This window comes from Larus michahellis, chromosome 5 (genome assembly GCF_964199755.1).
Source record: "Larus michahellis chromosome 5, bLarMic1.1, whole genome shotgun sequence".
In the NCBI taxonomy this organism is placed as follows: domain Eukaryota; kingdom Metazoa; phylum Chordata; class Aves; order Charadriiformes; family Laridae; genus Larus; species Larus michahellis.
Window position 1 is genome coordinate 26062555 of NC_133900.1, and position 24227 is coordinate 26086781.

General features: G+C 42.3%; 1 protein-coding gene across 20 annotated transcripts in view; it reads left to right on the plus strand.

Annotated features, from left to right (window-relative positions):
* ADGRL3 (adhesion G protein-coupled receptor L3) overlaps positions 1-24227 on the plus strand; it is a 529084-nt gene that overhangs the window by 334058 nt on the left and 170799 nt on the right. For 19 of the 20 annotated variants that reach the window (XR_012587320.1, XM_074589233.1, XM_074589236.1 and 16 more), the window contains one exon: positions 10004-10804. The exons of the other annotated variant lie outside the window; for it this stretch is intronic. Coding sequence is in view for 18 of the 19 variants with exons in the window: in XM_074589233.1 (XP_074445334.1) it covers positions 10004-10804 (801 nt within the window). In the remaining variant the exon portion in view is untranslated. The remainder of the gene's footprint in view (positions 1-10003; positions 10805-24227) is intronic. 20 annotated transcript variants of the gene reach the window in all.

Consider the following 24227-nt stretch of genomic DNA (forward strand, 5'->3'; position numbering starts at 1 on the left):
TTATGGGAGAATGATGTCCAGGTGGCTGATTCTGCTGTAATTTAATGGCAGCTCACTCATCTGTTGTTGTGCTGGAAACAGTAAGAGGCCAACTGCCAAGGAAAGTCTGGCTGAATGACTTGTAGCCGTAATTGAATTTCACACAGTACTTGTATGGTCCTTTTTTTTCCCCTCTCGTGCTAACTCATCTTGCTGCTTCTTTTTAATTGATGAATTTAAAAGGAAAATTCTGGTGCACAACAAGTTGACGGTGCTGTAGTGAGTTAAGAAGTTACTGCTTTTTTTGGTATAAACTGGGCAACAGGGGGGTGTGCTACTGGCCGTACGGTCACAGCAGAAAATCTGCCCAGCTCATTTTTCGGCTTGTGAGGGTGGTGAGCAGTGGCCAGTGTTCTGACAAACACTTTGACTAGAATAAGCAACCTCTTTTGTCTCCCAAATTCAGGGATAAATTGTTTTTTTCAGATTGTTTCATCTCTGGAATGGTGCTCTAAACATAAAATCTCATCTACAGAAGAGATTTATATGCATTAAAAAATCAGATATTTCTTCTGAAGATGAACTGTGAATATAACAATACTTGCTGCTTCTTTTTTTTACAGAGCAGTAGATTTCAGGAGTCATTATAACTTAAGTGAATTATCTTTACTTGAGCAAAAAATATTTACCTCTTGGAATAATACATTTGGAAGTGCAGCACAATCACGTTCAGTATCTGCTGAAGCTGATGAGGTGTCTGCTTCTTCAGAGAAGCCAGTCACTGTGACTGCCGCCTGGAATAATAACAAGAGGAAAGAAGCAAAGAAAGAATAGAAATTATTCACAGAATTTTGGGAAATCTGAATGTTTGCAAAATTGTTGAGAACCGTCTCGCTAATCTCTGCTCTGCACAACGAGCATCAGCCCTTGCAGGGTCGGGCACGCAGCAGGGATTTAACCCCAAAACTCAGAATCCCAAACTTTCATTGGCTTTCTGCAGGGCTGTTTTATTTTTTTTTTCCCTTAACAAAATATTTAAAGGCATAGTTTTTTTGTGCTTTGGTACCTAAAATTAGGAAATGAGGTAATAATATTTAAACCCCTAGAAAATGGGACTCAAGGGGACAGTGCCATGGAAAAGCATTTGTTATTTCTTGGGCTTGGGGGAAAGTCCATGTGAGGGTTGTGGCCTCTGATGCCTGTCACTCATTATATGAATGTCTAACAAAAAGATGGCTTCCTCCCAAAATAGCCTGAATTTTGATCTATGCTACACAAGGTAATTTTGTAGGAAACTGGAACTTTTTTCATCTCACAGAAAGCTCTAGTGGACAAGAGTTAATGTGTATTAGTGGTTTCCTGGGTCCTGATGACTGTAAGTTACACTGACGGGTGTTTTAACATTAATAATCCTTAGTATTATTTTAGTGAACATCTATTAAATTTAGTTATTATGTATTAAAAAAGCAGGCTGAAAGCACTGACGTTTTAAGGAAGCCCAAATTAATGGTTTGAAAGGTTTCACAAATTTATCAGATGAATGGAAATCTAAGGGGGGGGGGGGGGAAATCCACTTACCAAAACCGACAGCTTTGATTTCTGCAGATCTATAGATACCTTATTTAAGGATCTAATTTAGGTTGTGGTTCGTGAAAGCGTTTATGGATTATTGACATTTCCAATCTCTGTACTTCACAGCAAAATTAATTAGGAGGCAATAATTTTGGGAATGTGTTACATGAAGCCATTGTAACGCAAGGTACTTGTAGAGCACCTTCATTCACTGATGCCTGGGTATTATATGAAAAATGTAATTTGGAAACGGAGCAAGTGAAATTTTTCTTCCCTTTTATTAAATAAAGGATTAGCACTTCATTTGCTGTAAAAGGCAAGCGTTTCTCCTGCGCAATAAATCAAGATTTTTTTTTTTTCCCAGCCTTACGGGAGGGAGTATAATGTGCACACAGAGGTATGTACAGTCAAGAAGGAGGAAGTACTCTGTTTACTGAAACCTTAAATTTTCTTGGAAATATAAATAACGTTACAGACTAAGTGGGTCCCACCATTATAATCATTTAAACCTAAAGAAGCTTTAAAACTAAGCTTGCAGAATAGTTTTGGTCTGGTGATGAACTGCTATGGAGAGGCTCAAAGTTGGCATGTGGTTCTTCCGTAGCAGAAATTGGCAGCTGCAAGAAAGTTAATTCATGTCAATATAATTGATAGGAATAGTTTCTTCATTCCTCTGGCTGGAGGTGTCAGGTTGCTCTTAGACTGTAAAGCCAAGCAATGTTAATGGGGTCTTTTCCCTGTTTAAATGCACGTATGCGCATGCCATGGGCACAAGTGAAGATCCCCCAGGTAAAGCAGTAGCGGGGCGCCAAGTCCAGTCTGTTGTGTATTTATTTATTGTACTTTGCCAAAGGAAGCTGGCATTGTTCTTGCTCTGGAAAGGAAGGGAACTTATTTCTAAAGAACCTGTCATATCAGGGGGGAAATAATTAAAAATCGTAGTAAAGTGAGATTAGGTGGCAAAAATGGGAAGATAGCAGCAGTATGTATTTGCAAAGTAGTCTCAAAAAACCTAATTCTTCCAATCTCTGTGCTTGTTCCTGAGCTAAGACTCAAGAGGGCTTCCCCTGTTGCATGTTAAAACTTTTCACATTAAAAGCTCATAAAATGAGTGCTTCACTGGGGCTAACGGGACTGGAGTTAAATTCTGGCTTGGGGGCAACTTGATGTGGAGGGTGGGGACAGAGGCTGGTCACCGTGTCTTCTGTAGCAAGGACAGTTGCAATTAAGGTACTGAGACCAAAGACCATGTTATTGCTGTTGGTTTTCCTTTGCCTAGAGGAAAAATGTCATCTGACTGCCTGCTGGCTACAGCTTGCTGCAGTGGATGGTGACTGTGTTTCCATTATTAGGGTGTTCGGGGCCTAGTGACCACCCACCTGTGCACCAGTGGGACCCCAGGCTTTCCTAGAGGGAGTGGGTGGATGAGAGAAATGGTAGCACGTGCTTTGGTTTGTGTCTGTGCTGCACAGAGTGAACGCTGAGCTCGGCTACGTGGTCTCTTGTCATTTTAACTATGTGTCAGGAGAGGAGAAGGGTACCTCTGTAGCATCTTGAACTTTATGTTGCCAGAACAGCTCGTGTCATACAAATGCCAAGCTAGCTCTCTAACTGTTCTTCTGGGAAACCACATGCAGGGGGTTTGGGTGTTTTTAAGTACAAATTAATAAAAGAAGAGTATTTTCATATTTTCACTCCCTGGATTTAAATATATTTCTTTAAGATTTGCTGCTGCAGAGTTCAGCTTCCCTCAACTGTGCTTCCCCATCGGGATCTGTCTGTGCACCAGCTGCGCTTCCCGACAGTAGAGCACCATGGGTTTGAAACACATACAGGTGTGGTCCTCTTCAGCCTGGCTGGCTGGGTGCTGAGATTGGGAACCAGAGGAACAAGCAAGAAGCTGAAGACCCTCCTGCAGTATCTGTCCCCTACTCTCATGTTGCCTCTGATCTTTCAACTGCTGCATTTCCCTCAGGGACCTCAACCAGTTTCTTAATTTTAAATGTTGGTTATTGAAACTGCTCAGGACCTCATGTGCCTTATTACTATTAGCATGATTGGAAATACATCCTACTCAACAGCATTTTTGCCTACACTCTAGAGGACACGGTTTCTCTAGCACTGACTGCGGGTTCCTGTCGTCAGTGATCCACCGCGCTGGACGTGCCCTGCATACGATGCTGCTCTCGCCTGTAGTTGCCTAGACTACTGTCTTCTATTGTGATAGCTAAAAAAGTCTGTTACTGACATGTGCTTTGATGCCCTGAATTTTGAACACCTCTCGTGTTTACTTTAACCTTCTTTTAGTAGAGGAACACTGAGACTTCAGCAGCCAGCTGTGTCTTCAAAAAAGAAGAGCACCTTCATCTCTGTAGCAGCCTGTACATGTGTGCGCTTTGGGGTGCCTTGCTAGGGTTGCAGCTTCCCAAACATGTTCCTGTTCAACCTAAAACCCACAGATTGTGTGTGTATTGGGGAGAAACGTGTAAATTGGGGAAGCTCTCTGCGGGTGATATAGGGAAGCCCTCAAGTCAAAGGTTGAGAGAGTTGTGGGTGCTTTGCTATTGGCACAAGGCTGGCCAAGGAGCTTGGGGTCTAGGGATTAGAGAAAGTAAAGGTTGTAGATCCCAGCCTGTCCTCATATGAGGAGCCCCGGCACAAGGCACCTTCCAGACGTTGTTTTATTGTTAGAGGGAGCTCAATGCTCTAGTCCAGTGCAACAGGACTCAGGGCCAAATGGTGAGTCAGCTGTGTGGTGGTCACCTTCTTGCACTATGGATCTTGTGTTGGGGCAGGGCACAAGGCCAGTGCTGTGTCTTCTGGAGATGTTTCTCCCTAGTTGGTTCCCTTGAGCCACAACCGCTTTTCAGCTCAACCTCCCCACGCCTCTGATCGAGCTGGTTGGTGGAGGCAAGATGCAGCGGTTAGCCATGTCTGGCATGAAGCACCCTCAGCGTTGCTGACACACTGCATCTTGTGCTACTGAGGTCAGCCTCAAAAACCTGTTTTCTTAGTCTTTCTATTTCGTCATTAACTGTATGTTTAATGCTGAGTCTCTGTATATTAAATCAGTTTGACATATGAAGGACAGCAACAGGGAGTAGATGTCACTTATTCTTCTATTAAACATCTGTCCTGGAGAAAAAAAAAAACAAACAGCTGGCAAAGTACAGGGCGCAACTTTTTACTTACTTTCACAATTGCCTTTTAACATCCCCCCTACTCAGATAATTTTTTTCCAGGAGTTTTGTGCTCCTGTTGAGGGTTTGAAGCAGTGCCAGGGAGAGAGCTTTCTACAGGACTTTGCCACTGCATGCTTGTGCCTCAAATAGTTGAGTGCAACTCAATGTGGTGGTAAGAAAATGAGCAGTTAATGTTGTTCAAGTGTTAATTGTGCCAGGAATTAAGAGTGTATTTTCAGAGCCTCAACTCAGCAGTACTAAAAGCATATAATTAATTTGTTTGTGCTATTTCTCTGAATGGGTGGCAGGAATCTGCCTGATCGCTTGGCTCCAGGCGCAGTGGGGGCAGGCTATAGCAGCCGATGATCGCACATCAGCCTCAGTTTTTCTGCCGTCCAAAGAAAGAGGAGAAAATCAGGGTACACGGAAAGTCTTGTTTGTAACTCCCCTCAGACCTGGCAAGTGGTTCTTGATTTTCCTTTGGGCCTGCGGCACTGTTGAAGCCAATGGCACTGGCCTGCAACTGGCATAGGAAACCAAGATAGAATACCCTTGTTCTGCTCCAATGCAGCAATAGCAGGAGCAGAAGAGCTCACTGTAAGAGAAGTAACTGTGTATGCATGCTTTTTCTGTAGATTGGAGTGTGTCCAAAGAAGGGCAACGAAGCTGATGAAGGGTCTAGAGCACAGATCTTATGAGGAGCGGCTGAGGGAGCTGGGGTTGTTTAGCCTGGAGAAAAGGAGGCTGAGGGGAGACCTTATCGCTCTCTACAACTGCCTGAAAGAAGGCTGTAGTGATGTGGGTGTTGGTCTCTTCTCCCAAGTAACAGGCGATAGGACAAGAGGAAATGGCCTTAAGTTGCACCAGGGGAGGTTTAGATTGGATATTAGGAAAAATTTCTTCACCGAAAGGGTTGTCGATCATTGGAACAGGCTGCCCAGGGAATTGGTTGAGTCACCATCCCTGGAGGGATTTAAAAGATGTGTAGATGTGGTGCTGAGGGACTGACGTGGTTTAGTGGTAACTTGGCAGTACTAGGTTAACAGTTGGACTTGATGATCTTAAAGGTCTTTTCCAACCTAAACAATTCCATGATCCCTGTAGGAAGGTAAGGTGCCTCCTGTGCTCTAAGTAGTATTTAAATTCTGTGGACTAGCACAGGCATTGTAGAGATGTAAAATGGCCTGTTATTGGACAGAATTTTAAAAATTCTTCCAATACTTTATGAAGACAGTTTTGCAGTGATATGTTGCATAATTGAAGGGATAATCAGACCCTAATTAGACCCTTCCTTTTAATGTTGCTTAATGAGCTAAATCCTTCAAGCTTCCCATGCAACTGGTTCGAATAATATGACATCCCAATATAAGCTGAGTAGTTATTGAAATTCAAAAGCATTAAGTCTTAAATTAGCAGGAGAAAAATAGGTATTTGGGATACATACAATGGAAAGCACCATGCATGAGGTCACCAAAACACACACCGTGTCTGGAATTACAAGAGAGCTGGATGTGGCACTGACCGCTAATAACACAAACGAGCTATTCAGGATAAGGGTAATCAATGGTTCAGGTCACTCAGCTCGGCTGGTCGGGAATATCTTCTCTTTTGCACAAGCATCTCTCTTCCTGCTTTACAACGCATACGCTGTTGTTCGAGTGCATTACAAAAGCTTTGGCTTGTTTGAAATCGTAAATTACTACCTTCTACGCTGCCAGAGGTACAGTATACCATCAGCCAGAAGAATCCGTGTGAAGCCATACATTTGGGGATCCGTCGTGTTGCTTTCTTGCTTTTGCCAGGGACATTTAATGTTTTCCTGAATACCTTACTTAGCTGTGGCCAGTCACAGTCTGGGACAGGGAGAGCAATTGCTGTGCGGGTTTCTCCAGTTGCTGGGTCTGGTGCCTTTTCCCCTTGCTGGCTCTTTCCTGTGCAAAATCAGGTGCTTGCACTGAAATGCATTGTCTCTGCTCCCCAGAGCCCTGACAGCCACATGGTGAAAACATTTCCCTTTAACCTTAACCTGTTATGAGGTAGAAAGGAGCCTAAATCAAAGCCCAGGTAAAAAAAAAAAAAGCTGTTTAAGTTTGGAAACATTTATTTTGGGAGCAGTTGGCTCTGGATGTACACCTCCCCACACGGCAAAGTGCAGATCCACATGTCTAGCCAATGCATTTGCAGTCTTACCCTGAAATTGTTCTTCCATTGAGCCTGCAGCTCCCATCCAAATGAATGAGACTTTTGAATGAACAGGGGTTTGCAGTCCCAGCACCGGAGGACAGTCATTTGGCAAATGTCTCGGTCTGGAAGGGGCCAGAGTGAACTCTGGGCAAGCAAAAACAAAGCGCGCGTGCATACCTTTGCATTCCTGTCTCACTTCTCTGAACAGAGATCTCTCAGCTGTCAAAACCCAACTGCTTTGCTGGCAAGTTCTCACTTCTCCCTCAGTGATGTTTTATGGGGCCTGTCTTCTCCTACAGCTCCGGGGAAGAGGCCCCGCAGAACGAGCAAAGCCCAGGACTGGGGGTGCAGAAGCTGTTTGGGGCCCCAACGTGCTGAAAGAAGAAGGGGTCTGTGCCACCACCGCAGGGGGTGTTTGGATGAGGGCCCCCAAAGCCCTTCGCAGGAGGTTGTTAGCTATAGAATTTGGTACTGAGCATTTAGCAATTAATACGTGTATTGCATTTATTTATTCTGACTGCAAGGGACTTCGTCTGAGGGGACGCAGCCTCTTCAGCAGCGTTATTATGCATGGTGAATAATTCACATAAAAATACCCAGCAAGTTCTGGGGTTGGGTATTTAAATAGTGCTTAGATATTTTTAACTTGTTAACACTGTAAGTCTTTGGGATCTTATAAATCGTAAGTATTATAATATTTTAAATGTTTTTTTTCCAAGTCCTACTAAAACTTGTTTCTCTGAGACATAGGACAGGACTCTGCGAACATCCACCGATGTGCTTCATTTGACTCTCTTAAGTTCTCTATTCATGTCAAAAGGGAATATTCTTCTGCTTAAAGCAGGGATCTCTGTTTTACAGGATTTTGGCGAAATATATGAAGATGTATATTCTATAAAGTTTCTTCCTGGAGTTTTTATTCTATACATAAATCTGTATCAGTCATATTTCACTGTATGGGTGTTTCATTTTGCTCTATGAAACGAGTCCAAGGCTGCTGCTGACGACGTATCTCAAATAGTTCAGGGGGCTTGGTATGTCCCAAGTGTTGGGGTTTTTTTTCCTTCTTAAAGATTTTTGTAAAGTTAAAATTTATCTGTATTTTTTCAGCTTGTCTGCGTATTATATCAGAGGAAAGGTTTTTTTTATATATATATATATATATAAAATGTTCACATACTAAAGTAAATTAATAAAGCTTCCTTTTCATATGAAAGAGGTAAAGAAAACTACCTGGCCAATACAGTACCATTAATCTATTCTCTTTTCTCCTTTCTCTCTTTACCTCTCTCTCTACAATAGAAGTGGAACAAAAAGGTAATTAAATACCTTTCAAATTATATATATTTATTACTTATGTATAGGCTAAGTTATTTAACAGTTTAACGTTTTAGTTGAAATACTTTGTCATTAATTCTCACTACTTTTTTGTTAAAGTTTATTTAGTATCTCTGCTGCTCAACTTCACCAGCTAACTCATTTTTGCTGAAAAGTTTTTACCAGTGCCACTTTTTTTTCATTAAATTTCTATTCAAAGGTTTAGATACTTTCTCCTGCCCAAAGAATTTGCAAAGTGTGCATACATGTGTATGTGCATAAGTATATCTAATTGCCATAAAAGCCTCTTGGAAACGGCACCCCTTTATCAGCAACTCTGGGTGGTTACTTAGACTCCAATAGAGCAATATACTTTTACACCAGTTACTAAATCTGATTTTCCTCCCGTCTCGCTCTCCAGAGGATATTACCAATTTCTGCATTTCTGAAAATAATTGGTTACACTCAAAGCAGGGAGCGCGAACATGGGATCCCATCTGCCAGCCCCGCACTACCAGCAGCGTGTGATGGGATACCTCTTCATGCCTCCCTGCTGCCCATCCCATCATCATGGTTATTCTACTACTCACGCTCACGGAGATCAGCATTACAAATAACGAACAAACATTCTCCCCCCGAAGTGTATGCGGTGCCTCCAGGTCAGGAGGATGCTACCAGGGATGATGAGGGCCAAATGAGCCAGTTTTGCTCCTCAGCATCCCTCCTTTTGTCTCCCCATCCAGCTGGCTGGCCTCTTGGCATTGGCATTGCCATGATGCCAAGGTCAGCCAGCCACCGGCCGAGCTTCCTCCCAGGCGCTGGGCATGCCCTGGCCTCTGTCAGCCCCCCCGAAGTCTGAGCAGCAAAGCACACCGGTTAGTCAAATCGCTCCTCTGTGCTCCTCTCATGTAACAATAGAAGGTATATGTTTTTAAGTTTGAATTACTACTATATTTAACAGGACATTTTTTAACTGATTAAAATCTAGACCTTGGGTTCCTCTCCAGTGAACTTTATTCTTTTCCTTCCTTCTTTCCTTTCTTCCTTCCTTCCTTCCTTGTCTTTTCCTTTCAGCATCCATACGTCATTCGTTTTTAATTGTGTGGACTGCATGTTTCGTGTGTCCTGTAGCAGCTTTGAAAGCCTCATTTCTAGTTATACTACAGATCTGTAGACGGGTGTTCCCCCCTGCTCCCTTTGCTTTAAACGCTCTTCTGAGTTGCTAAGGGATTCGTCTCTGCTTTACTGTTGGTACCCTTTAAATATTTAATATCGCTTGGGCTGTAAGGATGGGAATTTCTTTCTCTTATTTCCATTTCTAGGCTGCTCTTCTGTGGGCTGTTCAAATAAATATGTGGATCAATTCCCCGGGAGTTTACCCCTTCACCTAGTAGGTACAGATTCACTGTAGAATATAATCTGGAAATACAAACCCAGAAATCCTTTGGGGACACATATTCATTTCAGAGTTTACAAAGGCAAGTGGTCCAAGTAAGTACACCTGTAAAAATAGATTTGAAAAGCAATAAGAAAATGAGCCATAGTTGATAGGAAAAGCAGGAAAAATCAGTTTGGTGGAGCAAATCTTGTTCTAGAGATATGGCCAGCAGGAAGGCTAGTCTCCAGCTACAAGGCATTGCTCTTGGGTTTCCTCTGATCTTGAGTGTCCTCTGCTCCAGAACTAGAAGCGGTTGAGAAGTTTGGGCCAGCCACCCCCGGACTGTCATTAACTTTGTGGTTTTGTTTTAAATTCTTTTCCCCTCCGACAGTTTTTCTTTGCCCTGGACTGCTGAAAGGAGTCTACCAGAGCGAACACTTATTCGAATCTGACCACCAGTCTGGTGCCTGGTGCAAGGACCCTCTGCAGGCGTCTGACAAGATCTACTACATGCCCTGGACACCGTACCGGACAGACACGCTGACGGAGTACTCCTCCAAGGACGACTTCATTGCCGGGAGGCCAACCACGACCTACAAACTCCCACACCGGGTGGATGGCACGGGGTTCGTGGTGTACGATGGGGCTTTGTTCTTCAACAAGGAACGAACCAGGAACATAGTCAAGTTTGACTTGCGGACAAGGATAAAAAGCGGGGAGGCTATCATAGCTAATGCAAATTACCATGACACCTCTCCCTACCGCTGGGGAGGGAAGTCTGATATAGACCTGGCTGTGGATGAGAACGGGCTGTGGGTAATCTATGCAACAGAACAAAATAATGGCAAAATAGTCATTAGCCAGTTAAACCCTTACACGTTAAGGATTGAAGGGACGTGGGATACTGCCTATGACAAGAGGTCAGCTTCCAACGCCTTCATGATCTGTGGGATTTTATATGTAGTGAAGTCTGTGTACGAAGATGACGACAATGAAGCCACAGGGAATAAAATAGACTACATATATAACACTGACCAAAGCAAGGATAGCATGGTGGATGTGCCCTTTCCAAACTCCTACCAGTACATTGCTGCTGTGGATTATAATCCCCGGGACAACCTCCTTTATGTATGGAACAACTATCACGTTGTGAAATATTCCTTGGATTTTGGCCCACTGGACAGCAGAGCAGGTAAGAGTTTTAATACGAGCCAAAATTTGAATCAGCCTTTCTATTTTTCTTCCAAATACGGTGTAAAATTGAAGCGCAATCCTGTTTTACTGATCTGCCTGTGTTTCTGTAAATTAAGCCCCACGACAAGACCTGTGATGGATATTAAGACATTAATACGTGCAGTATATTTTTTTTTTTTTAATCTTAGTTTGAAATGAAATAGGGAAAGAAGTGTGCTACCCGTAACTAACCTGAAACAGTCTCCAAAGGTCCACGCTCTTGTTTGCAACACAGAGATAGCACTCTTTTCTCCTTAATTGAATTTTCCTCCGTACATCAGATCATCTTCCCTTCTGCAGGAATTTTGGCAAAACAAAGCGTGGAAGATGCTGTCACTGCAAACAGACGGGGGAAAACTGCCAGCCAGTTTAAATTACTTCATTCCATTAAGATGGGGGAGTTTGGGCTGTTGAGGGAAGCCACGGCTAATTGCATACGTGAGCGTACACCTACAAGTGTGTGTCTAGAGTCAGGAGGGGAATTAAGAACAAAATCCTCCAAAATGTTGATTTCTTTCCTTTAAAGTTGCTCTTTTTTTTTTTTTTTTTTTTTTTTTAAAAGAAGCATGACTTACTATGCTTTCTCTAAGAGAGAAGCATCTGGCCCCAAGAGGATTCCCAGCTTTTGCGCCTTTTTTCCTGTTAGAAATTATACTGGTAGTTGCTTAGTTGAGTTATATTCACTTAACTTCACCAACTCATTCATAGCTTTGCAAGTATTATGTTCACAGTTACCGCTTTATTAGTAACATGACTTAGCCTAGATTGTGGTCAAACTCACGTGACAGCGCAAGACTTTCCAAACAGCGTTTGCTCAATCATCATAGTTATCAGGTAGTTCGTGTGGCAGACTGCGTACTTCAGAAATGCTTTAAAAGTAAGAGGGAAGGCAGAATTAATATAATTCGGACAGTAAACTATTTGATTTGTAACATGGCTATTCCCCAAACATTCTGTTTTGTTAATAAGAAACTCGGGGGTGAATGAGTGGATTCAGGGCTTCAGAATGCAAAAGAGAAGTCGAGAGGTTTCTGTTGCTGAGCTTTTCTTTTTCTTTTCCTGTGAGCAGCCTGTTATCCATGTAAAATTGGATCAAGAGATGCTGAAAGAAACTGTGGATATGAAAATCTGGGGAGGGGTGGAACAAAAGTAGTAAAATGGCAGTGAATTTCTCATTTTTATACAAAAACATAAGGAAGAGGCAAAGGGAATCTTGAAGAGGCAGATGAACAAAAGTAAGTGACTGTTAAGAGAGGAGCAGGGCCGTTTTCAATGATGTTGACCTCTGCAACATCTCAGATGAGCAAAAAATGAAGTAATACTTCTCATTCTCCCAACTTAATGATGAGCATGTACTTTCTGAGTGGTGGAGTGAAGCAGAGCAATTTGTGAGCTATTGGTTATCCCCGAGGAGCGAAAATCAATTGCTTCCCTTTTATTTCACATAGTTTCTCTCCTTTTCAGTGAAGTATTTCCAGGTATTACAGCAGACTCTCTGCTGCCGTTTTTTCACATGGTGATCACTGTCAGTAATAGCATCTTTAATAAAAAAAAAAGCCATAATCGGTGAAAACCCCAAATTTTGTACTTCCCCGTAAAAAAGGAAATGGTTCTCCCCTTTCTCCCAGTCTAAGCTGGTGAGATGGGAGAGCAGGTGAAAACCTTGCAGAGGGCTGAAAATCTATGAGGTGCAAGGATTTGATTTGTCCTTATGCACCCTGGTTTGAAGCCCCTTTAATTTCACTCATGTTTGTATGAGAATTTAAAATCTCCCAGTGCCTCAGATGGAAAGCTGAAGCAGTTTTTGGCTTTTGGGTGGTGGACACGAGAAGGTTAATACGGTGTCAGGGAGCCTGCTGAGCCTTCTCTGATGTTTCTTTCGTGCAATTTTTGATAGCTTTGTAATATGGGCACAAAGCTGAATTATACATGCGTTTTTCTTCTCTGAAAATTGCCGGGATTTCCTTTTTGGCAGAAATGCATAAGGATCCCATTACCTCACTGGTTTATGGGTTAAGAGGACTTTCAAGAGGACTGCTCTGACAGCAAGTGAAATTCTCGATGAGACAGCTCGAATGGGCCGAGGCATTTCAAAGTGAAGAAAAATACCTTTGCACAGGGAGTTTACTGCTCCATTACCTGCGTAGCCTGATTAGCGGGAACGTTATTTTAAGAGTCAAACAGAAGCACTGATTTTGAATTGAGTAGGTGTGCAAGCACCTAATTGACACCAATTTTATTTTTTTTTTTGCAGAGAGGTGCCAGGTCTGCGTAATTCTTTCTCTTCCAAGTTCAGTACAACACATTTTCTGATTAGCACCAAATTTTATGCTGCATTGCTTTATATATAATAATTAATACATGGCTGGCTTAAACCCAGCTCCTCCACCAAAGAGCAGAACAGGAGCCGGTGCTAGGAAAGCAGTGAAGACCCAGGATATTTTTATTGGGTTATTTAGTTGTGGGTTTTTTTACAGAGTGGATTGCGGATATGTGTTTCCCCTCCTCTCCTCCAAAATCACCAGTGTTTTCTCTGTTTTGAGCAAGGCAATGTTCAATTCAGCCATTTTCCAGAGGGTTACAGTTTGAGTAGCAAAATATGTAAACAATATCTGCTTAATTAGAAAATAAAAGAACGATTGTAAAATTGATGGGTCGAACAAATTGGTTGTTAAAAAACAATTACGGGTGAAGTTTTGGGAGAAGAGCTCTTAAAACCAAAAATTGATCATAACAAGAAAAGTGATATATTTAACTACCTAAATAGCCAGTAACATATTTGAAATCTCTGGTATCATACGTTTCAAGGCTATCTAAAATAAAAAACAGGTGCTGGGGGCTCCAACGCACTTAGAATCAAACCTTTTCATTTTTTTCCCAAACCGTGCAGGGAAAATGGAAGGAGGCGGGAGTCACGTAGCTTATAGGAAAGGCAGGGATCACATCCTCTTGCTCTTCACAGTGATTAAACGTTTTCTGTGAGTTGTAATTAGAGGACTGTTTGTGCATGTAGGTTTGGAACATCCTCACTGGTTTGGAGATCTTCACTGTCGCAGAGCTTCTCTCTCACCCGCTGTTTAAAAAAAATGGGCTTTTACTCCTTGGAGTAAATGAGTGTCAAAACCTGGACTTTCTGTGCTCAGCTTCTGCAGCAGCTGCAGGAACCAGGGAAGACAAAATATTCTGAAGTCTTCAGTGAGGCACAAAGCTGGATTCAACTGATCTAGAAGCAATTCAGGGCTCTTGATTGAATTAAAACCAATTGTTCATTTTTCTCAGAAATGGGAAAAGCTACATTTTAAGGATTTTCCCCACTCAATTTTTGGTTTTTTTTTTCCTTTTGTCTGGGGTTGTTTTAATTTATCCCAAAAATAGTTTTGAAAGCAAACACTCCTCAGTGCCTGCAAATCCCAGGAAACCTGTCATTAATGTCTACTTTCAAGAAGTGAACTTGAAGATACCAAAAGCCTTTGAAGCATATTTTCTTTGAGCCTTAAAATGAGTTTTTTTGGAGGATGCTTCTCCATATATGCTCCTGAGCTTTTGCATTCTTTGTAGCTGCTTTTGAGTTCGCTAATTTGAAGTGATAGTGAGAATAGCACTGCAAAACTAGCAGTTTTCCATTGCATTCTTCAAGAAACTGAACCCAGAAAAGTGTTCCAGTGTTTTGGGTTTTTTTTATGTGCCCTGCTAGACACGTGCAGAGAGGGAAACGAAAGGCTGTATCAACAGAATGAAAAATTTTCCGCAACCTAATCAGTCTTAATATTCACCAGAGTTACCTGTTTTAATCATCACCCACTTGTGATACAGTCTGCATAAACAAATTCAAGGAAACATCAACAAATCCTCCTCTCCAAAAAGGTAAAGTGCTCCCATCTTGCTTCCCGGCGGCAAGCTGCATACAAACACGCATCTCCCGGCTTTGCATCTCTGCACCTCACCGGGCAGTCGTGGCTCCTGGCTGGGCACCAGTTAGGGGTTCCTGGGCTGCGGGGAGACCAGAAAAAGAAAGTTTTGTCTTTTAAATGCCTGAGGTGCCCCACAGCAGCGCTGGCAGCTCTGGCGCAGGGGCTCGGGATGTGCTGGTTGAGCATTTAGACCAGGGGTAGGGACCGTATCGGTCCTGTAGCTCCGCAGTGAAGAAGTCCAGGGAAGGACTTGAACCAGGATAAGGATCCCTCTGTGTGTGCCTGGGACTTGGATGTCCTGGCAGCCGTTCCCAGTGGCATGGGAAATACAGACCTCTTATTTTTGAGGAGAAGTTTTCAGTTATTTCCAGGAGATCCAGGCGTTACAATATGGGGTGTTTAATAGACGTATGAAGTTAATAAATAAATATGCCCAATACATAAGGAAGACAGTGATATGATATAAAGCGTCTAATACAGCCTCATTGTGCTTAAGTGGCTTCCATAGATTGCATATTAATATTGTGGACTGCCAGTCCAGTAATCAAATGTGATATGAAGCGTCCATCCATATCTGTGATACTTTAAAAACCTCAGAGGGTGCATGTCAAACTTTTATCATCCACATTTTATTAAATATTGGGGGATGCTCTCTTGACGCGTGATTGCAACCATTTTATTCAGTAAGGGTGGTTGGGTGGTTTGTTGTGTTTGTTTTTTTCCTAAAGCAGTTTTACAATGCAGATAAGGTGAACCCTCTGTCCTTATAATATGCTAATTAAGTGCGTTTGTGTCTTGGGTAAAAGATGTGGCAGTATCATGATGAATAAGAACTTTAAACACATATGACACCTCGTTAAAATGTAATTTTCACATCATAAATCTGAGGCCTTTCCTTTGACAGCTGAGTAATGTGGATAGTGGGCAGAGGATCTTGAACATTTCAAAGCTGTCACGTGCTAATAGGTGGCTGAAAGTGGCTTCCTGCGCTGCTCGCCTTTAGCGCCCCACATCATTGCCTGGGAACCGCCTCAAAAGGGCCGCTGCATCTGAAATCCCACTTGTGCACAGGATATGAATTGCCATCGCTTTGAGATCCCATTGCAATAAGCCACACGTAGTATCTCTGAAGTCAAATTCGGGCTGCATACTTAAAGGCCAGCTGAGCCTTTTTTGATGAGCAGCTTCTCCTGGCGGACAAGGGCCATTTTTAGGGAGCTGCTGAGTGTTTAATTGCGGCTTCTCCTGTGTTTTTATTTTCCAGTTGCTTTCCTCCCATCTAGGAGCATCCCTAGCTCTATTGCTCCTGTTCCTCTTCATTGCTTACAGTGACAGCTGCTGGTTGCTCAGCGTTGCCGGAGGTTTTCAGAGAGACCAGTGCTTGCTTTCAGCAGCCTCTGCTAAACACATATCGTGACTGGGGCCCTGGCTTTTATCCTCTAATATTTGCCCATATATGCGTGTCCCATTTATTCTATAAATATTTCAGTCCCTCTTTGCTATTTAAGATAGACAGACATGTCTAAGTTTGGAGGTGAAGAACGCAGCACAGAGACTCTTCATCTTTTACAACAAAGCTGGCATCTCAACCTATATTTGCTGGCCAGCTGGTACCTTAAGCTCAGAAGGGCAGGAGGCTATTTCACCTACCTTGGGTACGCTGGCATCCAGAATTGCGTTTGTTCCCCATCTTGAGGACTGATCTGTCTCTTCATTTTTATCCTTTTATAAATTTTCGCTCTTTGCCAAGCAGTGTTTGATTTAAAAAAATGATAAAAAGGTGTCATACCACTGGACACTTCTGAAATGAGGGATCTCTGCTTTTTGTCAGGAAAGCTGGAGTTTGAGCTCTTCTCTCCACCTTCTCACAAAAAAATCCTTAAAAAGTGCGAGATTCCTCAGCTTCAAAATGCTCTCTTTGTGGAGCATTTCATAAATATTAATACTGTTTGGTTAGCACAGCGGGAGTATCTTCAGTGCCTCTCCAGTACGAATAAATATGTGGTTGCTCCCTCCTCCTAAATAAAAATGTACTTCTCTCAGTAGGACAGTGGAACAGGAGATAGCCTAGCCAAATGGAGGTGGAGGGGCCCATTTTTTCCTCAAGTCACTGCTCCTAATGCAAGGCCCCAGTTTGAGCCAGCCTGAGAAGTTAGTACAGCAGACCTAACCCATCTGGGCGCTAAACTGGGATACTGCTGTATCCTCTTTGGTTGTTACCATTGCAACCCGAACGTGAATCTGCTGCGAGACCTACATGCCATGAAGTCACAGCCAATATCTTTGGGCTGGGGTCCTGTTCCTGTGGGCTTGCAAGGGCGAGTGCTTGGGAACTGGGATGGTGGGCAGCCAGGATGGTTGAAGCAGGGGAAGGGGCAGCAAGAGACAAAATGATGAAGCTACACTTCGCCTTCAAGCTTCAAAACAAAAGGAAGCCAGAGACTTGGGCACTTCGTAATCCTGTCAAATACCAGGAGGGGGGAAACACCTTGCCAAGAACATGTCTGAAAAGCTTAGGTGGCTGTTCCTGGCAGCAAGCATGGGATGTACTGCTGAAGATAGAGGGTGACTGCACAGGGGGGAAGAAATTAACGGCGTATGAAGGATAGCAGCTTTTTTCTTCTGCAGTATGGTTTTGACTTGAGGAATTGGCCTTGAGTTTGAGGAGTTGTGATTAATTGTCATTTCATTAACTTCAAGACCACCAGCTTGTCACACTGACATCCACCACAGCTTATCAGCCTGATGCATATATAGTGCACCAAACCCAGCTATGAGTGTGCCAGCCCTTTGGGTCTGAGCTGTTTTCCAGAGGCAAGGAGCAAGAGCTGACAATGTAGCAAATGTCCAAGGCCGCCTTTTGCAAGAGAAAGGGGCTGCATTGTGTACCAGAGACAGCTTTGGAGCGTTGGATTTTTCACTCATGGTTTTTAGTGATGAATGCATTGTTTATCCCTTGGCCAGCAGATTTTGCTGTCTTGTGTGCAGTGATGGCAGTCTGCACAGGGTTGGGGGTTTAGCCCAGCAAGAGTCACCAGGATGTTCCATTTTTGAGCTGTTGCCTCTGCCAGCTCCTCCCCTCCCACCCCAAACAGGACTATAACCTGCTAGGCTTCTGCTCAAGGCATTACCCTCTCATTTTAGATTATATTTGTGCAGCTGATTCCTCAAGGCTTGCTGTATGTGGTGCAAACACCTTCTGCTCCCCTTACCTCTGCTCTGGCCTGGCTGCAGAGCCACTAGCCTGGCTTGAGACGTGGGATCCCAGATGCTTTCCAGTGCCAGCTTGTTTTTTTGGTACTGTGTTTTTAAAATGAGCAGCCTTTATTCCCACTCCACATTGAAAATACCTCCACCATGGCAGCTCATGGGTCTGTAGCGCGCTCCTCACTTGTCTGCCACTGATTGTGTTTGTTCTGGAAATGACTACTGTAATATTTTTAGCAGCAGTTATTAAGACTCGTCTCCTGAAGTCTAGTTCAGTGTTGCTAATTAACTTCTTCGATGCTGCCAGCACTCTACAGTGCTCCCATTCCAGGTTTTCTTTATTTTTTTTTGACCAAGAAAGCAGATATGGATGCCCTGCTATATTCTGCTTTAGAGTCTGAGCAAGCAGAGGATGCACTGGATGCCTTTCATGCTGTTGGCCTTGATACTCGGGTTAAAAAGGAGTAAAAAGCTCTTTAGGAGTAAGCTGCAAAATTACTGAACCTTTACAGGGAGGCTTCACAGAGCCTTCTTTTGACTTCAGGAAAATGTGGTGATTACCCTCAGCATCTCCTCATCCTTCAGATGTGGCAGCGAGTCAACTTTCCAGACTCCTAAGGTATAACTGTGCTGATAAAAAGTACCCAAGGTATATGTGAGGAATGGAAGTGTCAAACTTACCCTCGGAAATCCAGCTGAACTCTTATGTGGTAGGGTTGGATTTGATGGATTGCTTACAGGGAAGGAATTTAGGCTGGAAGTACAAAAAGAATCTTGGTAGCTAGTTTGACGATCTCTGCATTCTGGGAGAAATGGGACCAGCCATGAAGGGCTGTGAAAGGCTAGTTGGTGATGCTGTCAGCAACCTGACAGGAGAAGACAGGTAGATCCCAGAAAAAAAGAGATCATAGGTACTCAGAAGCACACTCAAAGTGTATTTTGGCATTAATAACTATGCTAAATCAAGAAAGTTGGGTTGTGAAATAAACAAGAATGAAACTGTCCATTTCTTACGGGTGACTGTGGGGTGTGCAAGAGTAAAGGCTGATATATAATGAAAAATCTTCTGGGAAAAAATCCCAAAGTTCATGGAGAGTTTCAGCTTAGCCATTATTCAAAAAAATTCTCTGAAGTTAGTGGGAGTTAGGACTAGGGGCTTCAGGAGCGAGTGCACAGTGAATTTCTGTTTGCCCTGGAAGGAATTGCATTTTGCTAGTGAGAGGCTTTTTGACCTCCTGATTTGTGTCTAAAGCATCCAGAGAGAATAACAAATTGTAAGCTGGAACAAATGGTGAATATCCATACCAATTAGGGTCGCAATATCTGCCCTGCATTTTTATGTTGAAAAGACTTTTTTTTTTTTGAAGGGTGTACTCATGATTGGAGGGCAAAGCAGAGGATGAAGTCTTAAGTGAAAGACATGTGTCCATTAAAACAATGTAACGATAGTTCGCTGTAATGGGATTTCTTCACTGTAAATAGGATTTTTGCTTGATTAAAATGTGCTGAGAGGAAACAAGACTTACGGCAAATTTCACTGAAACATGGAATTTGGTTCAAAAAGACTGGCACTGAATAAGCAAACTGGGCGTTTCATGTTACATAGCTTCTCGGTTCTGTGTTGTCACAAAGTACCAGCTACTTGAGACTCAAAAGGAAGGCGGCGGGGGGGGGAAGAAGCAAAGAAACATCAGAGATGAAAACTAAAGAAGTTATACACTGGCCATGACAGAAGATGGTCAAATCAGTTGTCTTTATGCCAGTCTGAGCTGGTTTACTGGGGTACCATTCATGCTTCCCTCAAATCGCTGGAATAAATTAACACAGGCATTGGAGATATGAGGCATCAGGCAGCTCAGCAATTCTTTTTCATCTGTCGATGTTTAAGACAGACACAGGGAAAGGGCTTTCTGTGTGCTGCAGGTGGAGAGAGAAAGTAAAGGTGGCATCAACTACAGATATGCCAGCAGAGAAGAAGTCCTTAGTCCGTTCGTAGGGTCTTTTCAACACAGCGTGTGAAGACCACCTTTTGTGACCCTCAAATTCAGTTGCCCCTCTGACTGGGTTAAATTATTCCCTCTATCTAAGGCATGCGTGAAGGATGCTGTGGCTCACTAAGGTCAATCAGCCTGAATTTATGTGATGTTTTGCTCTCTTGTACTGCTGAATTAAGCAAATGACTGGTAATATTAATGTTAAGGCTCCAGAAGGGGGGATATACTGAGAAGTAAAAGAGGGGATTTTTTTTTTTTTTTTTGAGGGAGAAGTAATAAACCGTATTTGCTTGACGGGAGCATATGTATATACCGGAGGGACTGACAGCAATGAATGTTTTTGGCCTTCTCCACATAAGCGCTTGCTTTTTGCACTGGACAGTGACTACCAAGTATTTTCTTGGTGCAATATTGAGTGTGTTACAAGAAATATCCTTGGAGTGACTGGAACAGATTTTATTGATAAAAGCATTGTGTTCTTCACCACGGCAACTGTCAGGATAGGTGGGGAATGGCAGCACCCAAAAACCAAGCCAAGGTGGAAAGTGCTCTGGGATGTTTCTGGTCAACGCGTATAGTTTAAGGTACAGATTCATCCAGCGTCGAGTTGGGAGAGGTGCCTCTTCCTGATGCCTTGCTTGTAAATATAAGCTCTCTTTATGCATAAACAAAGCCTCCTCCTGAGCTCAGTGGGCAGTAAATGAAACTTCTGGGTAGCCTAAAACTGCAGAGTCAGAACATGGTGTGTTGTGTAAGGCTGCTGCAATGTGTTCTTCTCATATAAATGAGTTTAAATGACTCTGGTATGAAGAGTAGGACAGAGAATTAAATTAGATTAATAGATTTTTTAAGACCAGAAGGGACCATTAGCTCATTTAGTCTGACCTCTGTAATGCATTCGATTGGATTTCATCCACTTCCTCTTGTACGGAGCCTAATGACTTGACTTAAACTAAAGCGTACCATCCGGAAAGGCACCCAGACAATCAGCGCGTCACTTCATGGCGTGCTTTTCTTGGGTGGATGTTCTCTCCCAATGTTCAAGAGGCAAAATAATATCAATGTTATAAATGTTTTGTTTGTACTGCCCGTTCAGCGAGTCCTTTTAGTGCTTTTTTGCTCCATACATAAAAAGTCAAAAATGTGCTTCTTGAATTGCACTCTGCACCTTGCTCAGACAGTGCTCGGGAGGTTGCCTTCTGTGGGAGTTACTGCTAGGTTTGAGAGTTTTTATTATTTTTTTAAGATGTTAGAACTCTGTTACATGGAGTGGGAAATTCCTGAATAGACCAAGAAAGCAAATAATTCACTAGCAATGAGAAAATACCATTCTGGGCTCTAAAAACACAGAAGCCTTCTACTATCAAATGTGTACTTTATGATGAGTGTCACTAAATGTGTCTGTAAACTCTGATTTTTAATTAGAAGAAATACGCAGTCTGCAGAGCTTGCATACTGCTCTTTTAATGCCACTTCCATTTTTATGTGAACCAGAGTGGTAGGGAGTGACATTTAAACCTTGGAGATTGTCATCAAGTTCTAATTTTCTCATTGATGAGAACATCTGTCCATTGGAAAGGGCAAAATCTCATTCCAGCAGTTTTTCTATAAGGTATTGGAAGATTTAATTCCAAATGGGTTTTCTGATTGTTGGTTTGGGGTTTTTGTGCCTTTTGTCTCCCACCCTCTTTTTAAAGGAGCCTGTATTTACACTGGGTATAAAAAAATGGTGATGCAAGGAACTGAACTGTAGAGGATGCAAGAAGCACTTTGCTAAATAACCGTTAATTGTATTAAGAGTGTTGTTACACCAGGTTTTTCATGTCAAAACAATATTTTTACATGAAATCAGGAAAAAAGAGAGGTCGTCAAGTTTTATGAAGTCCCTTAACATGCGTGGCAGAGACTCCGGCCTATCACTAAAGATAACACTTCCCATAGCTGGCATGACTCACTGAAGAGATATCTTCGAGCCTTTTAGTAAAAGTATTTGTTTATTTGTTTGCTTGTTTAGAAACCTCTAAGAAAGTCCTTTGTGTGTTTCCATATGGGATGTTAATATTATCTTTTCCCCTCAGTAACTTTATAAACTTCAGTTGTCATTGGTTCTAGAGATCTGTTTTACCTATCCTGGGCTCATCGCTCTTATACTACAAGAGATTGATCATTGATTTATTATTTTTTTTTAATTATTACACATTTAACAATAAAACTGAGTCATGTTCTATTCCCAGCTGAGTCTCAAAGGGATGCAACTGTTTCTCATTTTAAAGGGGGGGGAAGTAATTAAATTTTAATTATTTTTCCCTTTTGCCCAAATATCTTCACACAGCGCAAATTAAATAAAATTATTTAACCATGACAAGCACTTCTGCCAATTAATCCCTGAGAAGTGAAGCTGGAAAATTTAGGCCACACCACTCACACACAGATGCCTGGCAAAAAGAAACCCAAAGGAGTCTAAGACAAGCATGAGTTAACCAGCCCAACAGAGCCGTGAATGGGAGTTTAAGTGATAGTGACGTCCGTCTGCAAGCTGATCGGAGCTCTTTGCAGCTTCCCATGTGGTACTCTGAAGAATCTTTTTCCCTTCTGGCTTAATAGCTAAAGATTAATTGAAGTTCAAGAACTCAGTATTTCTAGTAGCCTTTATACTGAAATTTAAGATGGGTAATTTAACTTTGAATTGATTTTTTTTTCTTCAATTTGAGCTTTTAGTATGTGCATATTTTTATCTTGGCTGTGCTTGGGTTTCCTGAATTACAGGCAAGATTACCAAGAGATATTCATTAGACAAATGTGTTTATTAACAACATAAAGATTGTAGCACTGAATGTCTGGAAACTGGATACAGTTGTTAGAAAAGAAAATATTTCAGACAATTTCAAAGCATTAAAGAAAAAATTCATCTTGCCTATCTGGATTTTTATGTACCTGGTTTCATTATCTATTGGAAAACACTTGTGCTTTTTGTACAGGCAGTGCTTCAAGGTCAAAGTTAGCCCTGCTTCTGGATTTCAGCAGATTAAAACCCCTGCCTGAAGTCAATGGCCATGTCCCAGGGAAGTGACTCTAATCCGGAAAGACTTTGTCTCATTTCTATAGGGAGGTTCTCGTGTGCAGGCGTCTGGAGGGCCCGTGAGATGGCTGCTGGCTTGGTAAAAGCCATACCTGCATCTCTGAAGTGTTTGTTTAGGCCTATTTGGTATTCAGACTTCATCTTTTAGCAGCTGAAATCAAACATTGAGCATAGAGTCGTCTGAAGCTACTGCTGGAGGAAGTACTATCAACAGTAAGTCATGCACATTTCAGATATAAATATATATGCGTGCGTGTGTGTATATGTGTATATATAGATAGATATTTGCACGTTGATTAGATATATTTGAAAAAGTAGGATTTGCAAGCTGGCTCGGTTGCCAAGGTGATTTAACTAAATATACATTTATTCTCATGGAAGATAGGGATGTACTTGGTAGCTTTTCAGACAGTGGAGGGTTTTTTTTTCTCCTTGGATGAAGCTGTCCCAAGCAATGCATATATTCTGATAGATACCAGCATTTGGTAGGCTTCCCTGACTCTACCAGACATCAAGATGTTATGCAGACCTGATTATTTTGATTAATTTGATTCCACTCCAGATACAATATAGGCAATTGGTACATTTTTGATCCCTTTATCTATTTTCCCTCCTGTAGGATCATCTAGGCAAGACTAGTTGGGCTTTGGCAGAGTAGTGAAGGTCCTTGGCTCTGTTGGATAACATCAGATGGACAATACTATGTTTAACAAGAAAGTAATAAGTCCTAAACCAAACCAAAGTGGGGCAGCAAGACTGTGAGGGAATGGTCAGGTTTCCTGAATTAGGCAATTTTCCAATGGTTTGCAGTGAAGGAAAGGCTTGGTCCTAACTCTAACGCCGTTAGGCTGTCTTGATTTGTAGCCAGTGTGTTCTGACTTATAATGTTCCCAAGTACAGTCACTGCTTTGAAGAGGAAAGAACATCAGCCTGATGGAAAATCAGAGGCAGATTCTCGCAGGCAGGAGTAGGGTCATCCAGGTGGCAAATGGGAACAGTTGGGACACTACTGCTTTGAGCCTCCTTCTCTGTTAAGGTCGAAGGGATTTTTTACCACCCTGGGGCTTAGATGTAGAAAACTGTAGGTTTACACTACAGCACACCAAACAACTGTCAATAGAATTATTTTTTTTTTAGTTGGAGAATGTGCCATTGATGTACAATCAAAATATTTTGTAGGAACAACTTCTT